Genomic DNA, 26,534 nt, shown 5'->3' on the forward strand with positions numbered 1-26,534 from the left:
TTTTATTTTCAGCATGTTTTCGTTGTATTTGACACAAAGGCAAGTAAAGATTTCCCCTTTTTCAGCAACCAGATCTACACTTACAATATATTACATTGGCAAGTTCTGATACGCACTGGGTCTCCACGTTATTGACTCTATGTGACTGCCTTTCCCTCAGTGTTTCACGTGGCGTGCTGGTTACCATTGTGTTTTTGGATCTGCAGCATTTTGCTAAGTGGTTACATTTATTAGAGGAGTTAGTGCTTCTTAGAGGCTGGGCATTTTTGCCGCTCAGGTGGATGGTAGCCAACACAATTTTGGCATTGCATGCGTTGTGCGCCGTAAATGACATACTTCTGCCTCCTTCCTTAATTCCTTTTACGCCTCTCAGACAGTTTATTAAGCATGCAGGTGTGAATGTCAGTTCCTAAAGTCTACTTTTTTCTCTTTTAACAACTGTGTGCGTACAGTACCATTATGAATACCACAAACAATTCTGTCTCTGATTAGTTCATTGGTGATGGTGACAAAATCACATTTTTTGTGCTAGTAGCTTTAATGTTGGCATAAAAGATTGCATATTTTCATCATGATTTTGGCTTGTAATATTTAATATATGTCTGTCCATTATTATATTCTTTACAGGTAAACATATCTCCTCAATCTTTTTTAGATGCACTTTGAGGTCCTCATTATCCTCCCCTTCCTCACAGACAAATGTGTTCACTTTATCTACTGCCTCTGCACCAGCCAGATTAGTAAAGTATATGCTAGTATAGGCATGTCAAACTCAAAACCCCAATTGGGCCAAATAATCAAAATCTAAGATTGTGTGGGCCGCAAGAAAACTAAAAAGAGAAAAAAATAACCATCGTCCGCACAAACGGGTAATACATTTGATAGACAATCGACAAACTGTTATATAAATATACTTTGACATCAACTTACCAAATGAATAATGATTACAAAATCGTACTGTTCTGACTACGTGCAACAACATACAGCATGGTTGGAGAGAGACGAGCGAACTTATCGTGTGCACATGTCAAGTGACACTGACCGGGAAAGGTTGACTGAACTCGCACGCAAACTGTTGTCATATTCAGTGAATGTTTAAGTCATTTAACTAAATAAAATAAAATGTGGAACACATTCCTCTTGTTTTCCCATAGTAATGCGAGGCCGTAAAATATATGGGCCGCGAGTTTGACACGTCTGTTGTAGTATCTTTCTTTATTTCTCACGATAAAGTGTACTTTCCATTCCTTCCTGAACTGGAGCCAGTTGTCAGCAGTGTTTTCACCGAAGATTAGAGGATCAATGCAGCAGAGACCTTGAGCCATGTCTGCCAACTTCTAACACCATGTAGATGTGGTTGTAGAAAGACTGGTGTGATAACTCTCAGGAGTGAAATATAAAGTGCTTACTCAGCATGACATACATTACTAGAATCAGAACAGAGAATAGGAACTTATCCACATGCATAGCCAATTACCTCACTTCCTGCCAAGGTCTGGCAGGTTATACATTTACAAGAATGCTTACAGATCTAATTTTCTGTCACCCAGCACCTATAGAAAAATTATTGGATTTTTATTGCTATTTGCATAACCCTGGTCAATTATCAGTATTTCAAATAGGTTGGGTACGCAATTCAAACAATGGAAATGTCGGCAGGCTAAATACCGACACTTCCATTCTGGTGACAGCTTTAAACTGTACACACTGTAATTGTTAACATTCAGGATGTCGACAGTCACAATGCAGACATTAAAAGATTTATGTAAAATTTCTGCTAATTTTCCCCTGCACCCCATAGCGATACCACCCCGATGTCCAAGTGCTAGATCGCTGCCAATTGAATTCCCCCCATAATGTCAACATTGTGAATGTCAACAATCACACTGTGGACATTTTGAAGCTGTCACCAGAATGGAAGTGTCGGCATTTAGACTGCCGACATATTCATGTCAACAGGATAACTGCTGATATTTCTATTGTCTGAAATATAACTACATCCCTTTCAAATGCCTAAATATGAGTCAATACTTTCCTTATACAGATTTAAATTGTGTACCTGAACATATGCCGACTTGTGTCCTCCAACAATATATTGCACTCTATGGAAGGAATTTAATTGTAAATAAAGCGTGCAAGGTACCTCCGGAGCGGCTGTGAAACACTTTGCACATTTTATTTTCTTTACAGAAGAATCGCTCATTTTTGCTCGTGCCCATAGAGGTTACTCTTCTACCGTTACCCGGTAAAAATGTGTGACTGCGATGTTCCTCAGAACATTGCAGCCAATTGAATCTGCCCCTATGAATAGTAAATACACCTGTGCCATACTACTAGCGTGTGAAAACATTTGTTCTTTGCGCTTCTATTTTTATTTTGCTTTATTAGTGTGTTTGTGGTAAAATGTCTGACGAATAAAGAAGCGTAGAGACTGGTGTGCAGTTTATTCTTTTGCAAGCTTCCCTGATCGGTTGCTGGGTGTAGCAAGATGGCCGCGGTGCTGCGTTTTTGAAAGGAGGAGCCGATAATCATCACTCGTTCGCTGCTCTCCCTCCACCAGCATCACCTTCCAACAGCACTGCCGGGGCTGGAGGAGGAGAGGAGCCCCGGGATCATGGAGAGCAATAAGGATGAGGCAAATCGGTGTCTACGGATCGCTAAATTGGCGCTGCTTGACGGGGATAGGGAGAAAGCCCGGAAATTCCTGAGCAAGGCGCAGAGGTTGTACCCGAGCAGCGAGGCCCAGGGTGAGGAAGGGAAGGGCCTATCTTATATACTTATATCCTGTCACATAAATGGTTACTCTGTATCTAAACATGTTACCAACATGTACCTCTTGTGGCTGTGTTATTCTGAATATGTCATAGGTGAATGTCATTGTATGTACGCACACATACGGTGTGTGTATGTGTCAGTGGAGGAGGAAATGGCATCACCACCGTATGCTTGTCACTGTACTATGCATCACCACCGTATGCTTGTCACTGTACTATGCACAGTGGTTGAGTTTTTGCAATGCAAATATTTACCCATGAAAATTGGCAAATTGCTGAATGTGAACTGTTTCTTATAAAATACTAATGAATTTCACGCATGGTGTAATATTTAACGTAAGTCTTCTGCCAATTATAAACCACTACAAACATATGTCATGTGCTTCTTATTAACATTAATACATATGACATAACTCTCAGTCGTTGAGGTGTCATAATTATTTAATGTAACGCATAACACAGTGAAACAAAGAGGGGGGGGGTGTCTTTAATGGAATTAAATGCTGCTTGTCATGTTCAGTATACAAACCAACAGCTGCAAAACTTGAATAGGTCACTGTTCCATTCAGTATCATTCATGCTTCCTTACAGTACTTATTACAAATGTTGACTTTTTAAACCATATAGTCTACGTCAAAACTGGAGTAGCATACAAAACACAGTGAAGGCATTGTAGAACGGGATGGAAATCGCTAATGTATTGTACTTTTATAATTATTAGTAGTGCAGTTTCCACAGTAATGTATAAATGGATAAGTATTTAGTATATCACAATTCTGTAAGGTTATATATAAGAAGGGATCAGTTAGATCTTTGGCACAAGAAGGCCTGCTTAAGCCAGTTGTAGCCAGTCACGTTTAGAATGATGGTAGAGGACCAGCAGGGTTGTACATCTTGTAGGCTTATGTGCCCCATTATAGATTTTTGTTGTGGCCCCTGACAACCTCCATAAACTTTACTGTAGCACTTTTTTTTTTAATAGTTTTTGGCCTGTGTGCATTTAGTTCTACCATATATGCAGCCCTCTTCCCGTACATGGACAGTACAGGTCTCGCAAGTTAAAATAATGTTACATTCAGTTTGAAAAAGCAATTAACTGTTCTTAGTGGAGCATATTGGCCCTATAGGTTGTAAGACACTGAAACTATGCTTTCAACATTTAGTGACTCTTAATACAAGCCACTGAGTAGACACCCAATTTGGGGAAACTTCTTGGAGCAATGACGTATGGCTAAATTGAGCAGCACGATTATATGACTGTTATTATCCTTTATAATGGACTATATATTCTGCCGCAATGTACAGTAGGGAAATAAAGCAGATGTAAATTGATAACATCCAGTAACATAACTTTGAGATGAAATATTACGCTACCTTTTTCAGATTTTGATGCCTCCTAGCATCAGTTTAGGACAGTGTTGGCTAACCTGTGACACTCCAGGTGTTGCGAAACTGCAAGTCCTAGCATACCCTTCCAGCAATAAGCTGCTATATATTGGCAAAGCCTTCTGGGACTTGTAGTTTCGCAACACCTGGAGTGTCACAGGTTAGCCAACACTGGTTTAGGACAAAACCCGCAAGATTAAATAGATTAATTTGGGAATATTATATAATTTTCAAAGTACAAGCCCAATTAAAATAAATCAGACCAGATATACCTAATTAACCTTCTAGGGTTGTTTTCAGTGACTATGCTGGAGATGTTATCTCTTTAAATATGCAAATGTGATGACCAAGATATTTGAAAAGGACAACTCTTCCCAAACTATTTTGAGCTCCTTCCCAGAGTTTACTACCTATCCCCGCCTCAAATTCCACTACTTATTGGCCTGGACGCATCACATGGTTGCCATATTATCTGTTTACATAGATGTGTGCAATTTAATTAATCGCTTTAGGAGAATTATTCTGTTGCTGACAGCAAAACTTGTCTTACACAGACTGCCTTTATTATGTAGGTTGATACATATTTAACATCATCTACAGCTCAAGAATGATTATCTTTTTCTATGTGAGTGAAGTAAAGAGTGAGCGTTCATTCTGGTGGGGACAAGCTGTCCGGGCCCTATGTTTGTGATAGACACCTTCTAGTGTTTTTATAAGTGATTTATCCCCCCCACCCCTGCAGCAGACAGAGGAATTTTGAATTTGTTGTCTTTGGGGTCTCTTGTATTTAAACTATTAATTGGTTGACTGCCACCCTATCCAGTAGATGCTCTCAACATGACAGAGCAGAGAACTGGAAGGTCTTCAGAGTACGAAATAACGTTGGGTCATTTCTGTAGAGGTGAATGGGAGTACATCTTCCCTGGTTCCTTTAAATAAAAGATGACTGATTGGCTCCTGAATTCTTGATTATTTTGTCCATCTCGGTTTTATGTCTTATTTATATATGAAATGTTTGTTTTTCCTGTATTACACTAGGTAATAATTGTCATCCTGGTTGCTATGCTTTTATTTTACATTTTAAGTAATTCATTTTGTTTTGTGCTTATTTACATATGGATATATTGCATGTATATGTTTGTATGTAAACACCATGCAAACTTTCAAGAGCTGCTGTATTTTGTTACAAACAAGTTCATGGTAGGGAAGACTGCATGATTCTGTCTGCTATATGCAATGACTTGACTCCTTAATTAGTAATAGGACCTTGTGCTTTTATTAATTGATTAACACTTTACTTAGATTCGTCTTGAGTTCTCTGTAAATTTTCTCTACACACCAATTACCACACAAATAATTTTATGTTTTGTCTTGTTCTGTTTTTACATTTTATGTTTTGTTGTTTGTTTTTTGTTTTTAATTTTTTTTTAATTTATATTTCCCAAGCTTAATAAAAACTCCTGTGTTCTCGCTCCTGTACCTATCATGCAGTGAGGAATAATTTAGCATTCATAATACAGCCTGAGTAAATTCACAGCATAAAGTTATTAATCACTCTTGGAAAAAAAAATCAGGTATAAAACTGCCCATCACTCTGTGTTATAAATGCTTTGAATTATTTTAATTGGATATTGGTAAGAGCAGGAGCTCATATGATCATTGAGAGCTAATATACTGAAAGCTAGCAGCTTGATGAGGCCATAGGATGTTTGTGAGGAGATAGTGAGCTTGCTTCTGTGAGTACATGAACTATTCACATTCTCGTTATTACTATCCTTAATTTATATAGTCCGGATATATTAACAGTTCTATACAAAGAACTAATTCATTCACCTCAGCCCCTGCCCCAGTGACGCTTACATCCGTATTTCACTGCCGCATGTGCATAGTAAAAACACCATGGTCAATTTCTTAGGATGACCGCTAACCTATAAGTATGTTTTTGGACTGTGGGAGAAAATACTAGGGATGAGCGGGTTCGGATTTATGAAATCCGAACACCCCCGAACGGTGCCGATCCCAGCCCGATCCGAGCACTGTTCGGGGATTCCCGCCCGACGCAAAACTCAGAACGAGGCAAAACGTCATCATCCCGCCGTCGGATCTCGCGAGATCCGGATTCATATTAGTCCCCGCTTGCCGCCGCCATCTTCACTCGGGCATTGGAGAGGGAAGAGGGAGGGTGTGTTTGTGGTGTCCTCTGTCCTGCTCAGTCCAGCGGTGGTGTCCTGCTCAGTCCAGCGGTGGTGTCCTTCTCAGTCCAGCGGTGGTGTCCTGCTCAGTCCAGCGGTGGTGTCCTGCTCAGTCCTGCGGTGCTTTGTCCTAACGGTGCTTTGTCCTGCGGTGCTTTGTCCTGCGGTGCTTTGTCCTGCTCAGTCCAGTGGTGCTTTGTCCTGCTCAGTCCAGTGGTGCTTTGTCCTGCGCTCTGTCCTGCTCAGTCCAGTGGTGCTGCTGTATAACTCCACTGATCCTGCCGTATAAGTCCAGTGCTACTCTCCTGTGCCGCATATAATTTTTAAAGGCTTTGCCGAGTGTGTGTGGTTTAGGGGTACGCTCTCTTGTGCTGCATATAATGGAGAACAAAAATTTGAAGGATAAAGTAGGGAAAGATCAAGAACCACTTCCTCCTAATGCTGAAGCTGCTGCCACTAGTCATGACATAGACGATGAAATGCCATCAACGTCGTCTGCCAAGGCCGATGCCCAATGTCATAGTAGATTGCATGTAAAATCCAAAAAGCCAAAGATCACTAAAATAATCCAAAAAAAAGAAATTAAAATCATCTGAGGAGAAACGTAAACTTGCCAATATGCCATTTACGACACGGAGTGGCAAGGAACGGCTTAGGCCCTGGCCCGTGTTCAGGACTAGTGGTTCAGCCTCGCCCAACAATCTAAGCCCTCCTCCCCCCCCCCCCCCCCCCCCACCTCTAGAAAATTTAAGAGAGTTAAGCTGTCATCAAAAACACAGCAAACAACTCTGCCTTCTAAAGACATGGCATCACAAATCCCCAAGGAGAGTCCAAGGGTGTTGGTGGTTGCGATGCCTGACCTTCCCAGCACTGTACGGGAAGAGGTGGCTCCTTCCACCATTTGCAGCACGCCCTCTGCATATGCTGGAAGGATCACCCACAGTGCAGTTCCAGATTTTGAGAATGAAGGTGTCAATGTTGTACACCAGGAGGAGGATATTGATGTAGCTGGCGCTGAGCAGGAAGTTGTCGAGGAGGATGCTGATGTGGTTTTCTTAAATGAGGCACCAGGGGGGGAAACAGTTGTTGTCCATGGGATGAAAAAGCCCATCGTCATGCCTGGGCAGAAGACCAATAAATCCACCTCTTCGGTCTGGAATTATTTCTATCCCAATCCAGACAAGAAATGTATTGCCATATGTAGCTTACGTAAAGCTACAATAATCAGGGGTAAGGATCTTGGCCACCTAGGGACATCCTCCCTTATACGTCACCTGAAGAACCTTCATAATTCTGTGTTTAGTTCAGGAACTGTGGCTAGGACCGTCAGCAGTCCAGGGACACCTAAATCCCTTGGTCCTGTTGTATCCACACCAGTAACACCCTCCTCATCAATTTCCTCCTCGATCTGGATCGGAGATAGTCCTGCAGGCCATGTCACCAGCATGACTGAGTCCTCTTCAATCCGGGATTCTTCCGGAGGATCCTGCAGCGGTACGCCTACTACTGCCGCTGCTGCTGTTGCTGCTGGGAGTCGGTCATCTTCCCAGAGGGGAAGTCGTAAGACTGCTACGTCTTTCACTAAGCAATTGACCATACAACAGTCGTTTGCCATGACCACGAAGTACGACAGCAGTCATCCTATGGCAAAGCGGATAAATGCTATGTTGGTGTTAGAGGTGCGTCCGGTGTCCGCCATCAGTGGAGTGGGATTTAGACGGTTGATGGAGGTATTGTGTCCCCGGTACCAAATCCCGTCTAGATTCCACTTCACTAGGCAGGCGATACCCGGGATGTACAGAGAAGTACGAAAAAGTGTCCTCAGTGCTCTGAAAAATGCGGTCGTACCCACTGTCCACTTAACCACGGACATGTGGACAAGTGGGTCAGGGCAAACTAAGGACTATATGACTGTGACAGGCCACTGGGTAGATGCATCGCCTTCCGCAGCAGCATTAGTAGCAGCATCTCCGAAACGCCTGCTCGTTCCAAGGCAGGGAACGTTGTGTGTCACTGGTTTCAGTAAGAGGCACAACGCCGACAACCTCTTAGAGAAACTGAGGAAAATCATCTCGTAGTGGCTTACCCCACTTAGACTCTCCTGGGGATTTGTGGTGTCGGACATCGCCAGTAACATTGTGCGGGCATTACATATGGGCAATTTCCAGCACGTGCCATGTTTTGCCCACACTATAAATTTGGTGGTGCAGCATTACCTGAAGAGTGACAGGGGTGTGCAGGATATGCTTGCGGTGGCCCGCAAAATTGCGGGACACTTTCGCCATTCTGCCACTGCCTACCGAAGACTGGAGCACCACCAAAAACGCCTGAACCTGCCCTGCCATCATCTCAAACAAGAGGTTGTGACGCGCTGGAACTCCACCCTCTATATGCTGCAGAGGATGGAGGAGCAGCAAAAGGCCATTCAAGCCTACACAGCCACCTACGACATAGGCAAAGGAGTGGGGATGCGCCTGAGTCAAGCGCAGTTGAGACTGATTTCCGTGTTGTGCAAGGTTCTCCAGCCGTTTGATACTTGCAACACGAGAAGTCCGTTCCGACACTGCCAGCTTGAGTCCAGTGATTCCCCTGATCAGGCTGTTGCAGAAGCAGCTGGAGAAAGTGAGGGAGGAGCTGGTAAAGCATTGCGATTCCACAAAGCATGTAGCTCTTGTGGATGTAGCCCTTCGTACGCTTTGCCAGGATCCGAGGGTGGTCAGTCTTTTAAAGTCAGAGGAATACATTCTGGCCACTGTGCTCGATCCTCTGTTTAAAGCGTATGTTGTGTCTCTGTTTCCGGCGGACACAAGTCTACAGCGGTGCAAAGACCTGCTGATCAGGAGATTGTCATCTGAAGAGGACCGTGACATGGCAACAGCTCCTCCTTCATTTTCTCCACACCTGTGGCTGCGAGGAAACAGCTGAAATTTCCTAAACAACCCGCTAGCGGGGATGCAGAGCAGGCAGGAGGGAATTTGAACATCTGGTTCGGACTGAAGGACCTGCCAACGATTGCTGACATGTCTACTGTCGCTGCATTGGATGCTGTCACCATTGAAAAAATGGTGGAGGATTACTTTGCTGACACAGTCCAAGTAGACATGTCAGACAGTCCTTACTTGTACTGGCAGGAAAAAAGGGCAGTTTGGAAGCCCCTGTACAAACTGGCTCTATTTTACCTGAGTTGTCCCCCCTCCAGTGTGTACTCCGAAAGAGTTTTTAGTGCAGCGGGGAACCTGGTTAGTGAGCGGCGAAGGAGGTTGCTTCCGCAAAATGTAGAGAAGATGATGTTCATCAAAATTAATTATCAATTCTTCAATGAAGACCAGCAATGGCCTCCAGAGACTACAGAGGGACCGGTGATTGTGGAGTCCAGCGGGGACGAATTGATAATGTGTGAGGATGAGGAAGTACACACTGAAGGGGGCGAGGAATATGAGGATGAGGACGACATCTTGCCTCAGTAGAGCCAGTTTAGTTTGTACAGGGAGAGATGAATTGCTTTTTTTGTGTGGGGGCCCTAACAAACCAATCATTTCAGCCACAGTAGTTTGGTAGGCCCTGTCGCTGAAATGATTGGTTTGTTAAAGTGTGCATGTCCTATTTCAACAACATCAGGGTGGGTGGGACCTCCCAAGGACAATTCCATCTTGCACCTCTTTTTTTGGCATTATGTGCTCTTTGGGTCCTAGTTTTTCAAAATGCCATCCTGTCTGCCACTGCAGTTCCACTCCTAGATGGGCCACGTGTTTGTGCCGCCCACTTGTGTTGCTTAGCTTAGTCATCCAGCTACCTCGGTGCAACCTTTTGGCCTAAAAACAATATTGTGAGGTGTTCAGAATAGACTGCAAATGAGTGGAAATCAATGTTATTGAGGTTAATAATAGCGTAGGAGTGAAAAATAACCCAACAAACTGGGTTTTAGCAGTTTTTATGCTTTTTTTAAAAAAAAAAATCGGAACCCAAAACCTTGAGGGGGGTGTTTTGGTAAAACCCATTAGAACCCAAAACCTTAAGGTAATCAGAACCCAAAACGCGAAAAGTGGCCGGTGCACATCCCTAGAAAATACCTGGAAGAAACCTACATGGAGAGACCTAGATAAGAGAACATACAAACTCTTCTCTACTTAACTGCTTCTTCTTAACTCCATTTTAACCAGTTAAATAGAAGTCTAATGTGTATTATTTGTGGACGCAACTGTAGTAGGCAACATAAGTGAATTGCCCCGATGTTCATTTACCCTCAAAAAAAAATATAAAAAAAATTGCAAGTCACAAAGGAAGAACACAATTTAGGTTAATTTGTAGGTACACAAAACCCTTAAAATGTAATTAATCATAAAACTGACTGGAACTGTTTAACCTTTTTTACTTCTATACCCTATATGTTTTTGGTCAGCTGTTGAGGCACTCTGTCATGGGTACAGAAAAAAAAGTTCTGATTTGACTAGCAATGTTCCATTAGGGTAAGGTTCAAACTTATGGAAACTGGTTTATTTCATTACTACCTGAGACCACAAGTTACCAACATGTTTAATCTTCTGAAAATAAAAAACAAGAGATACCTCTTGGCACTGTCAAGGCAAATGGACACAAACCACTGTTTACGGGAGGTCTGCAGTCCCCCAATAACAGGAAACTCTGAAAAAAATATATGCAATAGTGTATGTATCCAAACAACAACCAAGAACCATGGCTAAGTTAATAACTAACAAAGTTTATTCTAATGACATAAAGAACTGCAATAAAAAGTGGCAAGAATTTAGTAACACATGAAAAATATCACAATAAAAATGGAAAATATGTAGGATAATAAATGTAATCAATATAATCACATGTGTGAGAAATACAAATCAGTTAATTAGTTCTGGGAATCGACTCTTAAAAATAGTGCACAAATACGGTCTCGCATTCAGAAAAACTGTCAGTCCAGAAAAATAAGCAGTGGAAACAAATGTTGTCTGTGAGGTATTGTAGAAATGGTAGAAGCGCCAGCTTGCCTGATGTTTCTACCATCAAGCAAGCTGGTGTTTGATTTCAGGCAAGCTGGTGTTTCTACCATTTCTACAATACCTCGCCGACAACATTTGTTTCCACTGCTTATATTTCTGGATACATACAATATTGCGTATATTTTTTTCATGTTTAATCTTCTGCGTGGTTCTGTTTAACACGTTAACCAGTTATCCCTATGGTTTCTATGGAATGATCCCTATGGTTTCTATGTTAAACTGTGGTGTGTGAAAGAGTTTGCCGAAAATGCTTGTATACGTCACATGCTCATGCACAGATGGCACACTGACAGACCTAAGTGAAGGAATTATGGTTAATTATACATTACACTAAAAAGTAAATAATCCAGAGTTTTGGTTGATGATTCTATTGTCTTTATTTTTCTTAAGAGCTACTGGATACACTTGAAAAAGATGATGATACAACAGGAAATGGACCGCAGAGTACAAAAATGTCAAATGGGGTAGAACAAAATAAGCCCAGTGCAGAGAAATACGTTAATACTGGAGACGGTGGCAAAACTTTCACTAAAGAGCAGATGGAAGACGTGCAAAGGTATTATAACTGTTACTATTCTATTTATTTTGCCAGTAGTTTGTAAGAAATATAAATGTAGCAGAATTGTGTTACTTTATAGCACATTCTAGGTTTTTTCACTGATGTCCACCTATTAATTACTATAAATATCACAGCCACTGGAAGGGAATTCTCGTACAGTCCATTCATTTAAATAAGTTTTAGGCTACATACACATTGGCATTAGTACTCCTGTTCTTGCTGCATACGCAGCTTGGATGCATAGCATTATAGAGGTTATTAATCTCTGTAGTAAAGTCGGTCCACAAAGAATCTTCTGCAAGCTCTACTTTCCTTAAAAATATAAGGAGGAGTGGTGATGGTGCAAGTTGAGCTTGCAAAAATTTGTCTGTATAGATATTGCATTTACCATAGAGATCAATGGCCTCTGGTTTTATACCCATGCAGCTGGAGGATACCTGGAGAACTAACACCAAAATGTTAATTACATGGATATATATGACGCATGTAGGCAAAATACATTCTTCACTGTTACCCTGAACATCGTAAAAGGTTTTTTCAAAAATAATGAGCAATACATCTCATTTACATATTTAGTACATGCTAATGGGTATGGACTGTGGTAGAAAATACCTGGAAAGTACCTGAAAGAAAGATGACTTTTTAAGTTGGTTAAAAGTATATACTTGTAATCTTTTTAAGTTCCATAATTCGATATGAAGAGAGCAGTGTGATGTTACATTAGACTTTGTAAATCATGAGACATGATGATAATGACTCTATGCTTCTCCTTTGAACTTGTACCTAGGGTTTTGGGAAACTTTGTGCAAAGGTCAAACCTTCAAAATTATATAAAAGCTAGGGACAGTAAGGTATGTATAGACCCCTCAAATGATATTTTTATGATTGATTCATGGTGACCGTAACCATTGGGAACAATTCTGTGTTTTAGGTTCCCATGTTTTGAATGCAGTTTGGCCATGGTGTACATTCATTCACCAGGGCATACATAGAAAACGTAGGTTATGGTAGAGATTATTGACCCCTAAAGTGACATCATTGAATAGGTCAGTGTTGGCTAACCTGTGACACTCCAGGTGTTGTGAAGCTATAAGTCCCAGCTTGCTTTGTCAATATATAGCCGCTTATTGCTGGAAGGGTATGCTGGGACTTGTAGTTTCACAACACCTGGCGTGTCACAGGTTAGCCAACACTGGAATAGGTATACACCTTTTTGCGCAATGATTGCTGAATGCAAGAAAAAGGCATCCTTTCAGATGCATGTCACATGCTTTCTCTCTGTAGTGAAGGATATGTACTGTAGGGAAATGTGCTCAAATTACAACGCTGTATGATATAAGGCTATGAGGTCATGCATTCTGAGGTGAACGAAAGGACTATTGTCAAGCGTCCTATTATTTTAATGAACATGAAGGCATTCTACACATTGAGTAAATGCTTTACCTGGGATGCAGTCGGCTGCATCCATTCAACTGCGGTCACTGTGGAGATCATTGATTTCTATGGAAAACGTGACCTTAATACTTGCTAGAGAGCAACATGCATATAAAATGCACATGCAGCATTTCAGGTGCATACTGCTATCTAGTAAGTATGGCGGCCAAGTTTACCTTAGAGATTAATGATCTCCATATTGCCAGCACTAAAAGCAACTTGACTGCACATGAGTTGATACATACTCACTTTAACTATTGTGCACATAACCTCCCAGTATTTAGATACAAATTTTTTTTATTTAATAAAGAATTGTGCAAATAATTCTTTGTGTCCTTCTGGGTATTTGCAGTTGCAATAAAGCCATATGGGTTGCATAATCAGTGTACTTCTTACTTTCTGCTGTAATCACCTGCAAGAAGCAATATACATATATATGTTTAGGGATGTTTCTTTTTTTACAACTTCTGTCTGTTAATAGGAAAGTGTGTGACTTCATTATCAATAAGTCCTTCAGACACAACATAAACCATGTAATAGTCAAAGCAGTGTTTTATTCCTATTGTGCCTTCTTATTTGTGTAAACATTACAATTCTTTAATTGTTATATTGCCCTGTACGTAATGCTTATTTTTTTTACAGTACTGCAAGAGACATTGCCATTTTTATATTAATTATAATAATAATGCATGAAATAGATAGGAAGCTCAGGGTAAGCGTTAGTGCAGAATGTAGTAAGGAAAGCTAAATATAGTATAGTGAACTCATCACCCTGAAAGATCTGTTTTGTTCAGCCAACTTCTCTATTAAATTTTATATTTTTTTGAAAGAAGACAAATGTGGTACCAGTCTTTTTTGTAGTGTCGGCTAGTGTCCTGTGTAATTCATAATCACCTTAAAACATAAATAAAGCTGAAATTTCTCACTCCACCCAACTGTATTTTTTAATTATCTGGAGATGTCAAACAACCATCTGACCCCTTAACCAGCATTACTGTGTGACTGGATCATATATCCCCACTAAGTACATTTTCCCATTGCAATCTGGCTGGACCAATATGCTATCTATGGCACTTTAAACTCTGGTATATCCTCCCCTATATATTGTACACTTGCCAGCAGGGCCCTCTTACCTCTTTCTGTCTGTTCATACAAGAGCTAGATTTACTAAGCTGCAGGTTTGAAAAAGTGGGGATGTTGCCTATAGCAACCAATCAGATTCTAGCTTTTATTTATTTAGTGCTTTCTACAAAATGAAAGCTAGAATCTGATTGGTTGCTATAGGCAACATCCCCACTTTTTCAAACCCGCAGCTTAGTAAATCTAGCCCCAAGTCTTTATCATCATCATGGTTTATAATTAGTTTCCAATTCAAAAGCACTGCTGAGTATGCTGGTGCTATGTAAATGAGTGTTGATAATTTGTCAAATTATTAAAGTTTGTTTCCATAAATCAAGCTTAAAGAGTGAGTGATACCTGTATTGGACCATTATATAAATCACTGACCAGTTTATTTTGTCTGAAATAACTGAAGTGTTTATATGTAAATAAACCTGTCCAACATGATTTGTCACATTCCAGAGCTGATTGTTTGGAGACATTTTTATTTTTAAATAACTACTGGGTAATGAGGGGGCTTTTCTATATTGCAACACTCTGGAGCAGTGCAGAAGCCAAAGCTGGAGTGATTGACTTGCAGTCTACTAGATATCAGGAATGCTATGTAGAGGCTAGAGATTAGTAATTCTCACACATGAACATAGCAAGTGATGTCACAACAAGCACAACCAGTTTGCTGTTCCTTGTCATTTTAAGCTGTGTCCACTTTCTAAGAGCTATTTGACTTTACTGACCTCATTTCTTATAAAGTAGTGTAGTTTTGTACCGTTGCATGATGGTACTGACGATGCATTTTTATCTTCAATGCTTTGTACATGAAAATGTTACATTTTGCAGTTTTTTTTTTGTCATTTACCCTTTGCACCTCCCTGTGCCTTCAAACCAGGGGGCAAACTTTGAAACTGTGAATACCATGCACGGTCACCTTGGGCCTGAAGAGGGTTGTGTGAATAACAGCAAATGCATGAATCTTGTGATAATTGGACTACTTCGAAATCCAATTATATAAGTTTATGGTAGTCCCAACTCTTGGGTTATGCAATATATTTAACAAACACAGAGTTCCCATTTAAAATAATGCACACTCGTCATACAGTGTGACCAAAAAAGTTTACTTTACACCAGTCAGTTAAGACCAATACAAAAAAAAACCAAAACTTAAAATATCATGGCCTAGCTATAGGCTATGATTTTAATGACTGCAACTGAAGTGTATGGATCCCTTTACATGTAATTCAACAAAGAAAGCTTAGAATATGGAATGCTTGTCAGTGTATAGAAACATCTGGCAGCTTTTACCCAGGTACAAAAAACTCACACTGTATACAAATTTTATTGGCATTGTACAGAGTTAATCATAAGAAAAGCAATAAAGGAAAAGTAGTACAATCAATACTTGTGTGCATAAGATCTGTACTATGTGTGTAATCAGCTGATAAAGCCTCTGTTCAAAGATCAGAAGCGTTTGCTGTAAATGTAAACAGAGCTTACATCTTAGTTCTCCTGATACAAACAGTGCTCACACAAGGTACGACTACAACACTCACCTTCTGGAGAAAACCACCTGGCTACATACCATACTAAAACATACTAGTAGGTTAATTGGCTGCTATCAAATTGACCCTAGTCTTTGTGTGTGTGTGTGTGTGTGTGTGTGTGTGTGTGTGTGTGTGTGTGTGTGTGTGTGTGTGTGTGTGTTAGGAAATTTAGACTGTAAGCTTCAATGGGGCAGGGACTGATGTGAATGAGTTCTCTGTACAGCGCTGCGGATTAGTGGCGCTATATAAATAAATGGTGATGATGAAGGAAGGATTGAAGACTAAAGGCAGGATGGACGCTCACTGGACTTGAATAAATTAAAAATGTATTTTTTTTAATGAACTAGAAATGTCGGTCTAATCCTGTGAATGCTTCCGTGCTAACTGTTTAATGTGTGGGCATAATAGATATAATTACTATATTAAAATGTTGTGTTTATAAAAAGGGCTTGATAAATGTTCTACAAAGGTATTGTGTATATGTATTTTTATAATGTCATGTTACATATGTGAAATATTTGTCATTTCTTTCTTTTGCAGGCTAAAGGACTGTAAAACATATTATGAGGTACTGGGAGTGAGTAATGATGTGGGAGAAGAAGACTTAAAGAAAGCCTACCGGAAGCTTGCACTAAAGTTTCATCCTGACAAAAATCACACTCCTGGAGCCACAGATGCATTTAAAAGTAAGTTACTTTTTGCTAGTCTGTTTTGGTATCATCCTGTCTTTCATCATGGATCATGTGATCATTTTACAGAGAGGTCTGCAGTGCAGAACTACTGCAAAAGCATCAAATTCTCCCTCACAGCAAGATCTTAAAATAACTTATTATATTTTATGCAGTCGTTTTGGAAAGGTTTTTCAAGGGCTTTCAGTGTAATTCTACTCGTGGAAAACATACAGCATAGTATTTAGGGATGGGATGGCCTAATTTGGTTGCAGGATGACTTGGACTTTTTTTTTTTTTTTTTAATTTTTTTTTAAATCAAGTAAAATTTTATTGCATTTTTTACTTTTAACAAACAAAGAAAAAAGCCTAAAACATTAGGCTAGTATAACAAACTAAACCCACGCAGGGGCACAAGCAGTGTGAAATAATTATAAATAAAACAATCAAAATGCATTATAACTCAGAATATATAGACAGACTATGCAAATTGCCTAAAATACAATATACAGTGAGGCAATAATACAGCAATATTGACAGAAGTTACAAAACATTGACCTTAATAGTAGAGGCGGCTGGGTGTCTGCCCCGAGCACTCCACTAGGAAAGCTCCACCTGACTTGGACTATTTCAAATCTAAATCCCACTTACAAAGTGAGGTTTTCATATCAATAATAGCATCATTTTACATGGCCATGCATGTAAAGTGATTGAAATATGCCCTCACTCCCTTAATATACTGTGCTGCCAACTTTCAAGTGTGAGGAAATGTAAAGCTGTCAGATAGTGCCTGAATGATAAAGGACTGCTTATTGAGTATGGGGAGTGCTGCAACTGTTATTGTTTTGTTTTGTAAACCCAGAGAGAGTGTGTCACAGTCAGACCCACTGGTGGACAACAATCTATTGTCTTCTAATGCATTTTGCTTTTTGTTTATGCCTTTTAAATTCTACTTAAACTGCTGTTAGTAAATAAATAAAACCTGCAGGTATTATTTGAAAGCAGATGTTAAGTCAAGGGACAAAAAAAAGTTATTTGTAATTTTTAAGAGACTGCACCATTGAACTCTGAACTTTTTTTTTTTTTTCCTTTGTAATTTTAATAGTATACATTGAATCAGTGTAATGACCATAAAATAGAATACAAGACCCAGGGTGGACAAAATGATGCAGAAGTTGGGGGGAGCCAGTTTGACATTTTTAAAATTAAGCTGTATGTTCTATGACGGGGTGTACTATAGGTAGCATATCTTATCTTATGCTTCTCTTTTTCTATCCTCCGGTGTATGCATACACCCCTCCTATTACAACTGCAGGTATAAAAATATAAAAAAATTAAATTGAGGTTAGAGTGACAAAATTACTGCAAGAACACTCTTTCCAATTTATTTGTAAGCATTGCTTTCAAGGTGGATACATTGGATCCAACACAGGAGAGAAACTAATCCCAGCCCGACACGTTTCTAGACTACATCTTTCCCTCAGGGGCCATGCCTAACTATTCTTGTTATTTGCGTAGTAGATGATAAAGCTAATTGCAATTATTATTTATTTTTGGACAGCTGAGTCTTAATCTTGACTGTAGATGGAGCTAGATACACCTTCAAGATATAAATGATGTTAAACTCTATTGGCTGGTAGCCAGTCTGATAATTCAGTGTATGCAGAAAGTTCTGGTATGAATTTCTTGGTAAAATGGTCTATGGGAGAATTTGGAGTAGGATAAATACTCCATGTTGTTGCTTTATGTAAATGTAATGCCCTCTCTTGCTTTGTTGTTCATACCTCCAAATGACTGATGGTGTGGCCCAAGCACTAGGACCCAGAGTGGAGACACCAGGAACTCTTCCCCTTCCCCCCTTTGCTTATGGAGATAACCCTGAAGAGAAAACACATAGCTTTCTATACTCGCTGAGCATTGAAGGTGAATCTATAAAGCTAGACCCGAGGGCTGCATAACAGGGTGATGCAGCACACACGCTCTTCTGCCACCATTGGAGTTCAGTGGTAAACTAATTCCTGCACTCTACTCCTATCCTGCACTCAGTGTTTATACAGGAGAACGTTTGTCTGTGACTGTTTGCTATTCCCAACAGGCAGTTATTGCTTGCAGAGTGCTGTAGTTCATCACACCCTGTTTTACTGTGGCTATATACTTCTGGCTGTATTTCCATCACTCCTGCACTGAACAGGCGCACAATTTATTGGAGGGTCCAGACCATGAGTAATAGAACTGCAACCAGGTACTATATAGCGGTAGTTATAAAGTTTAATAACAATGGCAAGTGGTAACAGACTGATAATGGAAGCACCCACGGAGACTGTTTAATGTGTGCTTAGGACTCTCCCCGTTCTCTATAAACACTGCAAGTGCTGTTGTATTTCTGGGTCTGGGGGTGTTACTATTCAGCATTGGCACATTTTATGCTATTTGTAGAGCTTCAAGAAATGTTGTGAAGATTAGGCTTCACCTGACTCTCATCACTACAAATGATTAATACAATTTACATTGTAATACTACATCTCATTAATCGCACATGCACCTCATTCTCTTTGAAGCAACTTCGTATTTTCTCTCTGTTACAGAGATTGGAAATGCATATGCAGTGTTAAGTAATCCAGAGAAACGCAAACAATATGACCTGACTGGATGCGAGGAGCATGTACAGAATAAGCACAGAAAAGGCAGCTTTGACTTCCACAGAGGATTTGAAGCGGATATAACGCCTGAAGATCTGTTTAACATGTTCTTTGGAGGGGGGTTCCCTTCAGGTATATTTGCTTATATTGTTATTGGACTTTGTATATTCTACACTTATATTTTAATGCAATGGCTCTTACACCTTCCATACCACTCTGACATCTCCATTGATTTATAATAAATGTATTGATAACACAAATGACAATACATTAACACAATAAAGTCAATGGTAAAATATTGAGATAGTTTTTCCATGGGAACAGACTAACATTTCACTTTGGTATGCACTTTTTTTTCTTAATCAATAATTTTTATTGAATTTTTTCCAAAGGGTAGGTATGGAGGGTACAGAAAAAAAGAAAAATGGAGAGGGTACATTAGAAAGGGAAGGGGTGTTACAGAGGAAGGACGACGCATGCAAAAAAATATAACCGTATACAATACATATAATGTGGAACCACGCAGCAAACTAATTCACACAAACATATTTGACATACATTCTATCATTTAAGATTGGGCAGATTCACTTATACTAAACATCAGGGGGGAAAGGCTGGGACATTTGTCGAACCTTGCCCCTCTGTGACACACATGCCATTTAAACCATTAGCAAGTGGGGAAGAAGAAGAAGAGGAGAACTAAGGCATATGTGTTTGCGTGGGTTTCCTCCGGGTGCTCCGGTTTCCTCCCACACTCCAAAAACATACTGGTAGGTTAATTAGCTGCTATCTCTCTGTGTCTGTTAGGGGATTTATACTGTAAGCTCCAATGGGGCAGGGACTGATGTGAATGAGTTCTCTGTACAGCGCTACGGAATTAGTGGCGCTATATAAATAACTGGTGATGATATCTATTGTTTCCATGTCAAAGCAGAATTGAATTTTAGAGGTGATCTGGAAAGCGGTCCACACGCTGCATATTAAGTTGCTGTTTCGCACAAAGCCTGCCCCACCACAATTTTACTGTTGGTTTTTAGCAACAAGTTAATACTAATAGGATCCTTCTACCGATCTTTTTCTTGAGACGGTACCAGTAAAGCTGACTACACGTGATATCAGCTGTGATATTTGCCTGTTAAAAATATTGTAGTTAACACAATGCTTTCTATAAATATTTTTGGAAGCTGTGTTTTTACATTTGATTTATGTACCTTTTTGTAATTTTTTATTTTTCTTCACGAATGTTTGTTTAATGAAGGTTTGTCTGTGTTCTTGGGAAGTGTGTGTGAGCACCTGAAACTACAATAAAAATACAATTTAGCTATTAGACATGTTTATAAATGCAGTTGGCAGATAATTGTTGTCATTTGTGCCCTGAGCGACAAGATTACTGTCCAACTTGGCAAGATTGGCCTATGTGGAGCCAACAGAACAGTCTAAGCTATTTCTAAAGTTCTTAGATGCCCTGTACGTCACTATTCTTCCCTGGCATGTCATCCCTAATAATAATTAACCTTTCTTTTTACCTCATGGGGGGAGATTCAGTTGGCTACGATGTGCCACTGAACATCACTGTGATGTCCTGCTGTGCACAATACCGGCCATTACGGTAAGGAATCTCCCCTCATTTTTCCTTGTACCTCTATGGGGTTTGAGGAAAATGAGCGAAGATTCCATCCTCAACATTGGTGCGATGTGTCTCCATGAATTGTTCCAGAGACACATCACGCTGAATTGAATCACCCCCATTATGTTTGATATATATCCCAGGTGCTAAAATCATTAAGAGTGGAAGTAAGAGACGATGGGGTTAAGCTGTTGGAAGTGGTAACTTTTCTTGATATTCATGGACCTGCACCTAGGAATACACCATTATCTTTCCAAAGGTGATAACAGCCTTTTCAAAAGTGTATCTAATAAATAGAAACTTGTGTTCAAGTAGCCATATAGAAACTGCATTTCATCCAGTATATACTGAGCTTTATTTGTTATCTAACATACGTTTCCTTTTCTTACCAGCAAGTGTTCGTACATTTTCCAATGGACGGACAGCACACAGCCATCACCATCACCAACATAGTGATCAAGATAGGGAAGATGAGAGGGGAGATGTAAGTATGGCTTTGTATTATAAATGGCACACTGGTAACCCATTATGTTACAATAATTACATTTGAAAAGCTGAATGCAAACCTAGCCAGCCATTCTCCATTACAAATCTTAATTGTTATACAGTTGGAGGTTTTAAACATTGAGCCAAATCTTCACATTTAGTATGACACCAATGCTTGTTATTGCCTTTCTAATCACTTTACCATCACCACACTCTCATGGGTAACTAAATACTCTGCAGTGATAATGAACATTCTTCAAATTATTACTTTAGCACAAGACAATTTAGAGATGAGCAAAACTTATCAAAACTGTTGATAAGCCAAAACTGGCCTCAGAAATGTGCACCTTTAACAGATGGTTTTACCATAAGTGTTTCTAGTCCTAACCCAACAACACCGCAAAGCAGAATGAATTAACTCTTGTCACCTCATGTCTATCGGTCAATTATACATTCTGCAAAATACATGTTTATAAATACAGTACGAAATGACGAAGCAACATCGGAACTATTGCTGCAATATCTTGAGTTCTATTGCCAGACACTGCAAAATGGCCTATTTCGTCACTAAACACAATTTGTACGATCTCATCTTGTGCAGCAATTTCAATTTATCGTACCTCAACAATTTGGGTTAATCTATATTTTAGACTCTACTCAAAGATTGTGACGGTCTTGGCAAAAACCCTTAACTTTGAAATCAATACTGCCTATAGAATTTGGCAATAGTAGCATCGTCTACTAGATTGCTGACCTAACTGTACTATACTATACTGTACTGTACTAACTATAGATGCCGGACTTTGCTCAGTATTTAGTTTTAGGGAGGGCTTGCAAAATATGTTGAGAATGCAATTCATTTTTATGTGTAATTTCTATATTTTTTTTTTTATTCCCACAGGGAGGTTTTTCCATGTTAATCCAACTACTGCCTATAATTTTATTGATACTTGTGTCCTTGCTAAGTCAATTAATGGTGTCCAACCTACCATACAGTTTATATCCCAGATCGTAAGTAAAGTATGTCTTTCTATAAAGCGTGAGTGTGGCTAGATAAATAACTTATTGTAATAATATACTTAAATTATTAGCACAATGTGCCAATTTATATTGTTGCAAATGTACTGATTCTTGATACTGTGTATTAGAAATGTACTTATTTTATTATATTGTGTTCTAATTCTGTGTAGGGATTGCATTTCTGAGGTATATGTCTGATGCAATGAGCATTTGTTTGAGTAGTCTGTTGTGTAGCTTCGAGAGGAAGTCCTCATTAAGGCTAATTAAGTCTTGAGTGACCAACACTTGAATAGACAACATGGAGTCGTTACCTGTATCCTGCATGGATAAAGGGAAAGGATGTCTGAACTATGTAATTGAGGATATCACAATTTACTGTAAATTTTGCTCTGCCCACTATCTAGCAGCTCTGGCCAGTGTGACAGGCCAGGGGGAATCCATCCACAGCAACCCTGATCTATAGGAAGAGGTCAGGAGTACCAGCCTAGGTGCACTAGCAAGGGGGTACACTAGCAGCGATAGTTACCCAGAAGGAACGCGGTTCTAGATGCTGTTAAGGAGTCCAGTGGTGGCAGCAGCTTAAGTCCCTCCTGCAGTGGTTTAGAGTGTGCATTTGGGATAAAGAAAAGGAACGGTGGCAAAGTAAGCCCAGCCTGTTCCCAGCAACAACAGACAGGGTGGCATAGGCAGTCCATCCTGTCACAGTGAGTATTTATGAAACTGTAAATAGGGCAACTTATAGAATATAAGTGTAATAAACAATCATTATAAACATATCTTATCCTTCTGAAGGAGATGTAAAAAGCATTTGATTTTACAGTCAGCAGGAAAATGGATGACTGTAGTTGACCCTATTTTTGCTTAATATAGTGCTATGCCAAGAGGTTTTTTATCTGCTCTGCGACAATAAGAACGTGGTTCTCTGTCTAGACTATCTAACCCTTTCCATGCAGCGAGTCCATGTCCCTTGGAGTACGCATCCCGACACCCCAGACACAGCAGCACTTTGCTTTGTGGCTGGCAAAATTGGAGGAATAATGGATGTTGAAGCCTTGAGAAGGCAAAAACTTTATACTGGGCAATAATGACCAGATTTCCATCTTGGTAGCAGCGGCTTTTTTCTGTAAAAAGCAGCAAATGTTTACTATAATTTCATATGGTGGATGGGATTTGTTGTTTGCTGGCACTTAAGGCTCATAAATGCTACCTGTAATATTTTCACTGACAAAATTAATGTAAAACACAAGTTGCAAGAGCAAAGTATAAAAACTCCTAAAGTCCAACAAAATCTCACTGAATTTAAGCTGTGAAGAGCTAGTGAATTCTTATGCTCTGTTGACCTGACGTGCATGTCAAATTGGAGAACATTGTTCACAAAGGACATGAGCCAGTCTAGAATGGCCAGTGATGGATCAATGCAGGAAAATAGATACACAATGTTCCCACATTTGTCACCTGACATTGATACTGAGAGCTGGTGTAAAGAACAATGTTCCCTATTTTCAGGCACCTGAGCACAAAACATATTGAATATGAGTCCATGGAGAGCCCCCTACATATAATCTGTGACCTTTCAAAAAACTTCTTCTAAAAATAGACAAATACACATAAAAATGGAACAGATAATATCAGTTTTAGCATAGTTTTGTTAGCCTTTTAATGAAACAACATGTTACATTTTTCCATTTGCTCAAGTTATTTGTTAAACAGATGTGGAAAGTAGAGGTATTAATAAATGTTGTTTTAGACTTTGCTTTCTTTTTAGTGGGGATATTGCTTTTTGTTTTTGTATCTATGAGAAACAATGCAGTCATTCTTGTCTTTCCAATTTGTGGTGATTTTTTTTTTTTTTTTTTTTAGTGGTTTAGGTCAAACTATAAAACGTGTGACAGAAAATCTTCAGGTAACTTATTATGTCAACAAGGACTTTCAGTCTGAATATAGTGGTATGATGCTACAGAAGTTGGAAAAGAACATCGAAGAGGATTATGTGGCTAATGTCCGAAATAACTGCTGGCGGGAGAGACAACAAAGTAAGTGGTTGTACAGTCTGTTTATCCAGAATATCTTGCAGCCCAATGTTATTGCAGATTTGGTAGATTGTTTAAAAGTGAGAAACTTGCATTCTGGCAATTGTATTTGTATTTTCAGTTTTTTTACAACTGATTCTTTGGTTCTTTTGAAAAATGTTTGGAAATATGTATGTACACCATATCTTGCCAGTGTTTTAATTTGTACAGTTTGCTTAAATTGTTAGTTCATTGCCATCGTATTCTGTTAGTCACCAATGTAGTACTCTAACCATTTTTTGCTTTCCATTTGGAGGTATCTAGTGTAAAGTTTAAAAAAATGAATGTATGAAAATATTCTTTTTGGAGTAATTTTTAACTCTATATGATTATACTAATGTCTTGTTGCTGAGCCCATAATTCAGCATAGCATCCATGGTTTATATTCTCTATTTTCGCCTATTGAATTGTGAGGATCTGGTAGCAAGGGATATGTTAGATATCATTGGGTGTAGACAGAGCAGATAAAGAGGTAGCAGACATAGCTTTCTATGTTTCTTCATACCCTTAATAGAGGGATAATTTTATGCTATGTCTAGCACATACTTTCTCCTGTGCTAGGGGCAGTTAAACAAATACCTTTTTGGAGGTTAAAGACCCTTCTCTTGCCATGGCTTATTACAATGTCTCTGCCTATTATTTTCTTTCCTCCCTGTGTTGTATGGTTTGAGGTGATAAGAATGTTTTGAAAATGAAGTAATTTGCAACCATGCATTTTACTATTATTAAGAAACTTTTTATTTTATTTTCAGGAGCTGATTTAATACACGCAGCAAAAGTGTATCGGGACGATAGACTGAGAGACAAAGCAGAGGCAATATCTATGGAGAACTGCAAAGAACTCCAGCGACTAACCTCAATCTATCGAGGTGGATGATAGACCACAGCAGTCTCTCTACATTCTAATATACATACTTTTCATCCCTGTAATATAAGGACTATTCATTTTACCATGGCGGGATTAAAACATGATCCATCCATCAAGCTAATGTGGCTCATTTTAACTTCCTGCGACAACTTGAAGGTCACGATCCATTGTTTTGTTCTGTGGTTTGTTCTTTTTTTGTTTTTGTTTTTTTAGCTGTTTTTGCTTTAGTTCCATTTAAATGGTATCCAACTAATACAGGAGTGTAAAAATGTATATATAGCACCATGAACCATGATTTTTCTGGGTTCATGTGTCATGTAAATATTTCACAAAATTGTCTTGTATATAAGAGCTTATGAATTTATATGTAAATTGTCACCACTTCTTCCAGTAATTTTGAAAACCTAATCAATGGGAATTGAACACCAAGAAAAGTATTTTACTGAATTATTTCAAACTAATTGGTAATATAATTATTTATGGATCTCTTTAACCCATCATTACAATATTATATTCTTTTTTGTTAAATGGGGGTAGGGGGGGCAGACCACAAGCGGATGGATTAGCTCTCCTACTACTACACATTCTCATGCACCATGTTAAAAATACAGTACCATTTGTGTGGGTTGTGCCTTTCTAACTACGTGCTGTCATTTCTCATGCTATTTGTATAGTCTAAACCAATAACCTTTTGATTTTGTTTTTTTAAAAACAAAAAATTGTCAAAATTTGATCTTGCCTCCTTAGATTGAAATTTGGGTAAAATACACATTTACTAAGCTTGGATGAAGTATGGTAGAATTTAGGAGAGAGATACTTGGGCAACAGAGCACCATATTTCTATACATTCCTTTATGTTTGTTCTTATTAAAAGTAAATTATAATTCAAAACTGTTTTGAAAGTTATTTTGTAAAGTACACCACTTTATACTAAGCAGGTTGTTTTGGCACTTTAGTAATGCGGCTGATACCCTTACAATGTAGTGCTTGTGTTGAACATAACCACACATTACATTGCAAGCTTGAGTAAGATAAACAATAAATGCACCAGGCAAATCTACATGCAAAGGAATATATTGTAAAATAGCTTGTTATTGGCTTGCCTATTGCTCCATATTAAATATTGTCTGATTTAGCTACCAC

The 26,534-nt window shown here is 39.1% G+C and overlaps 1 protein-coding gene across 1 annotated transcript; it reads left to right on the forward strand.

Moving 5' to 3' along the window:
• The first annotated feature begins 2,525 nt into the window (after positions 1–2,525).
• On the forward strand, positions 2,526–26,282 carry DNAJB14 (DnaJ heat shock protein family (Hsp40) member B14). Its single transcript, XM_075201207.1, has 8 exons — positions 2,526–2,747; positions 11,755–11,920; positions 16,555–16,700; positions 19,268–19,453; positions 21,341–21,432; positions 22,336–22,445; positions 24,315–24,487; positions 25,276–26,282. Exons 1-8 carry the CDS (start codon positions 2,615–2,617, stop codon positions 25,398–25,400), a joined length of 1,131 nt encoding a protein of 376 aa, XP_075057308.1. The 5' UTR covers positions 2,526–2,614; the 3' UTR covers positions 25,401–26,282.
• Positions 26,283–26,534: the final 252 nt, after the last annotated feature.

The sequence above is a fragment of the Mixophyes fleayi genome, chromosome 1, assembly GCF_038048845.1.
Source record: "Mixophyes fleayi isolate aMixFle1 chromosome 1, aMixFle1.hap1, whole genome shotgun sequence".
NCBI lineage: Eukaryota > Metazoa > Chordata > Amphibia > Anura > Limnodynastidae > Mixophyes > Mixophyes fleayi.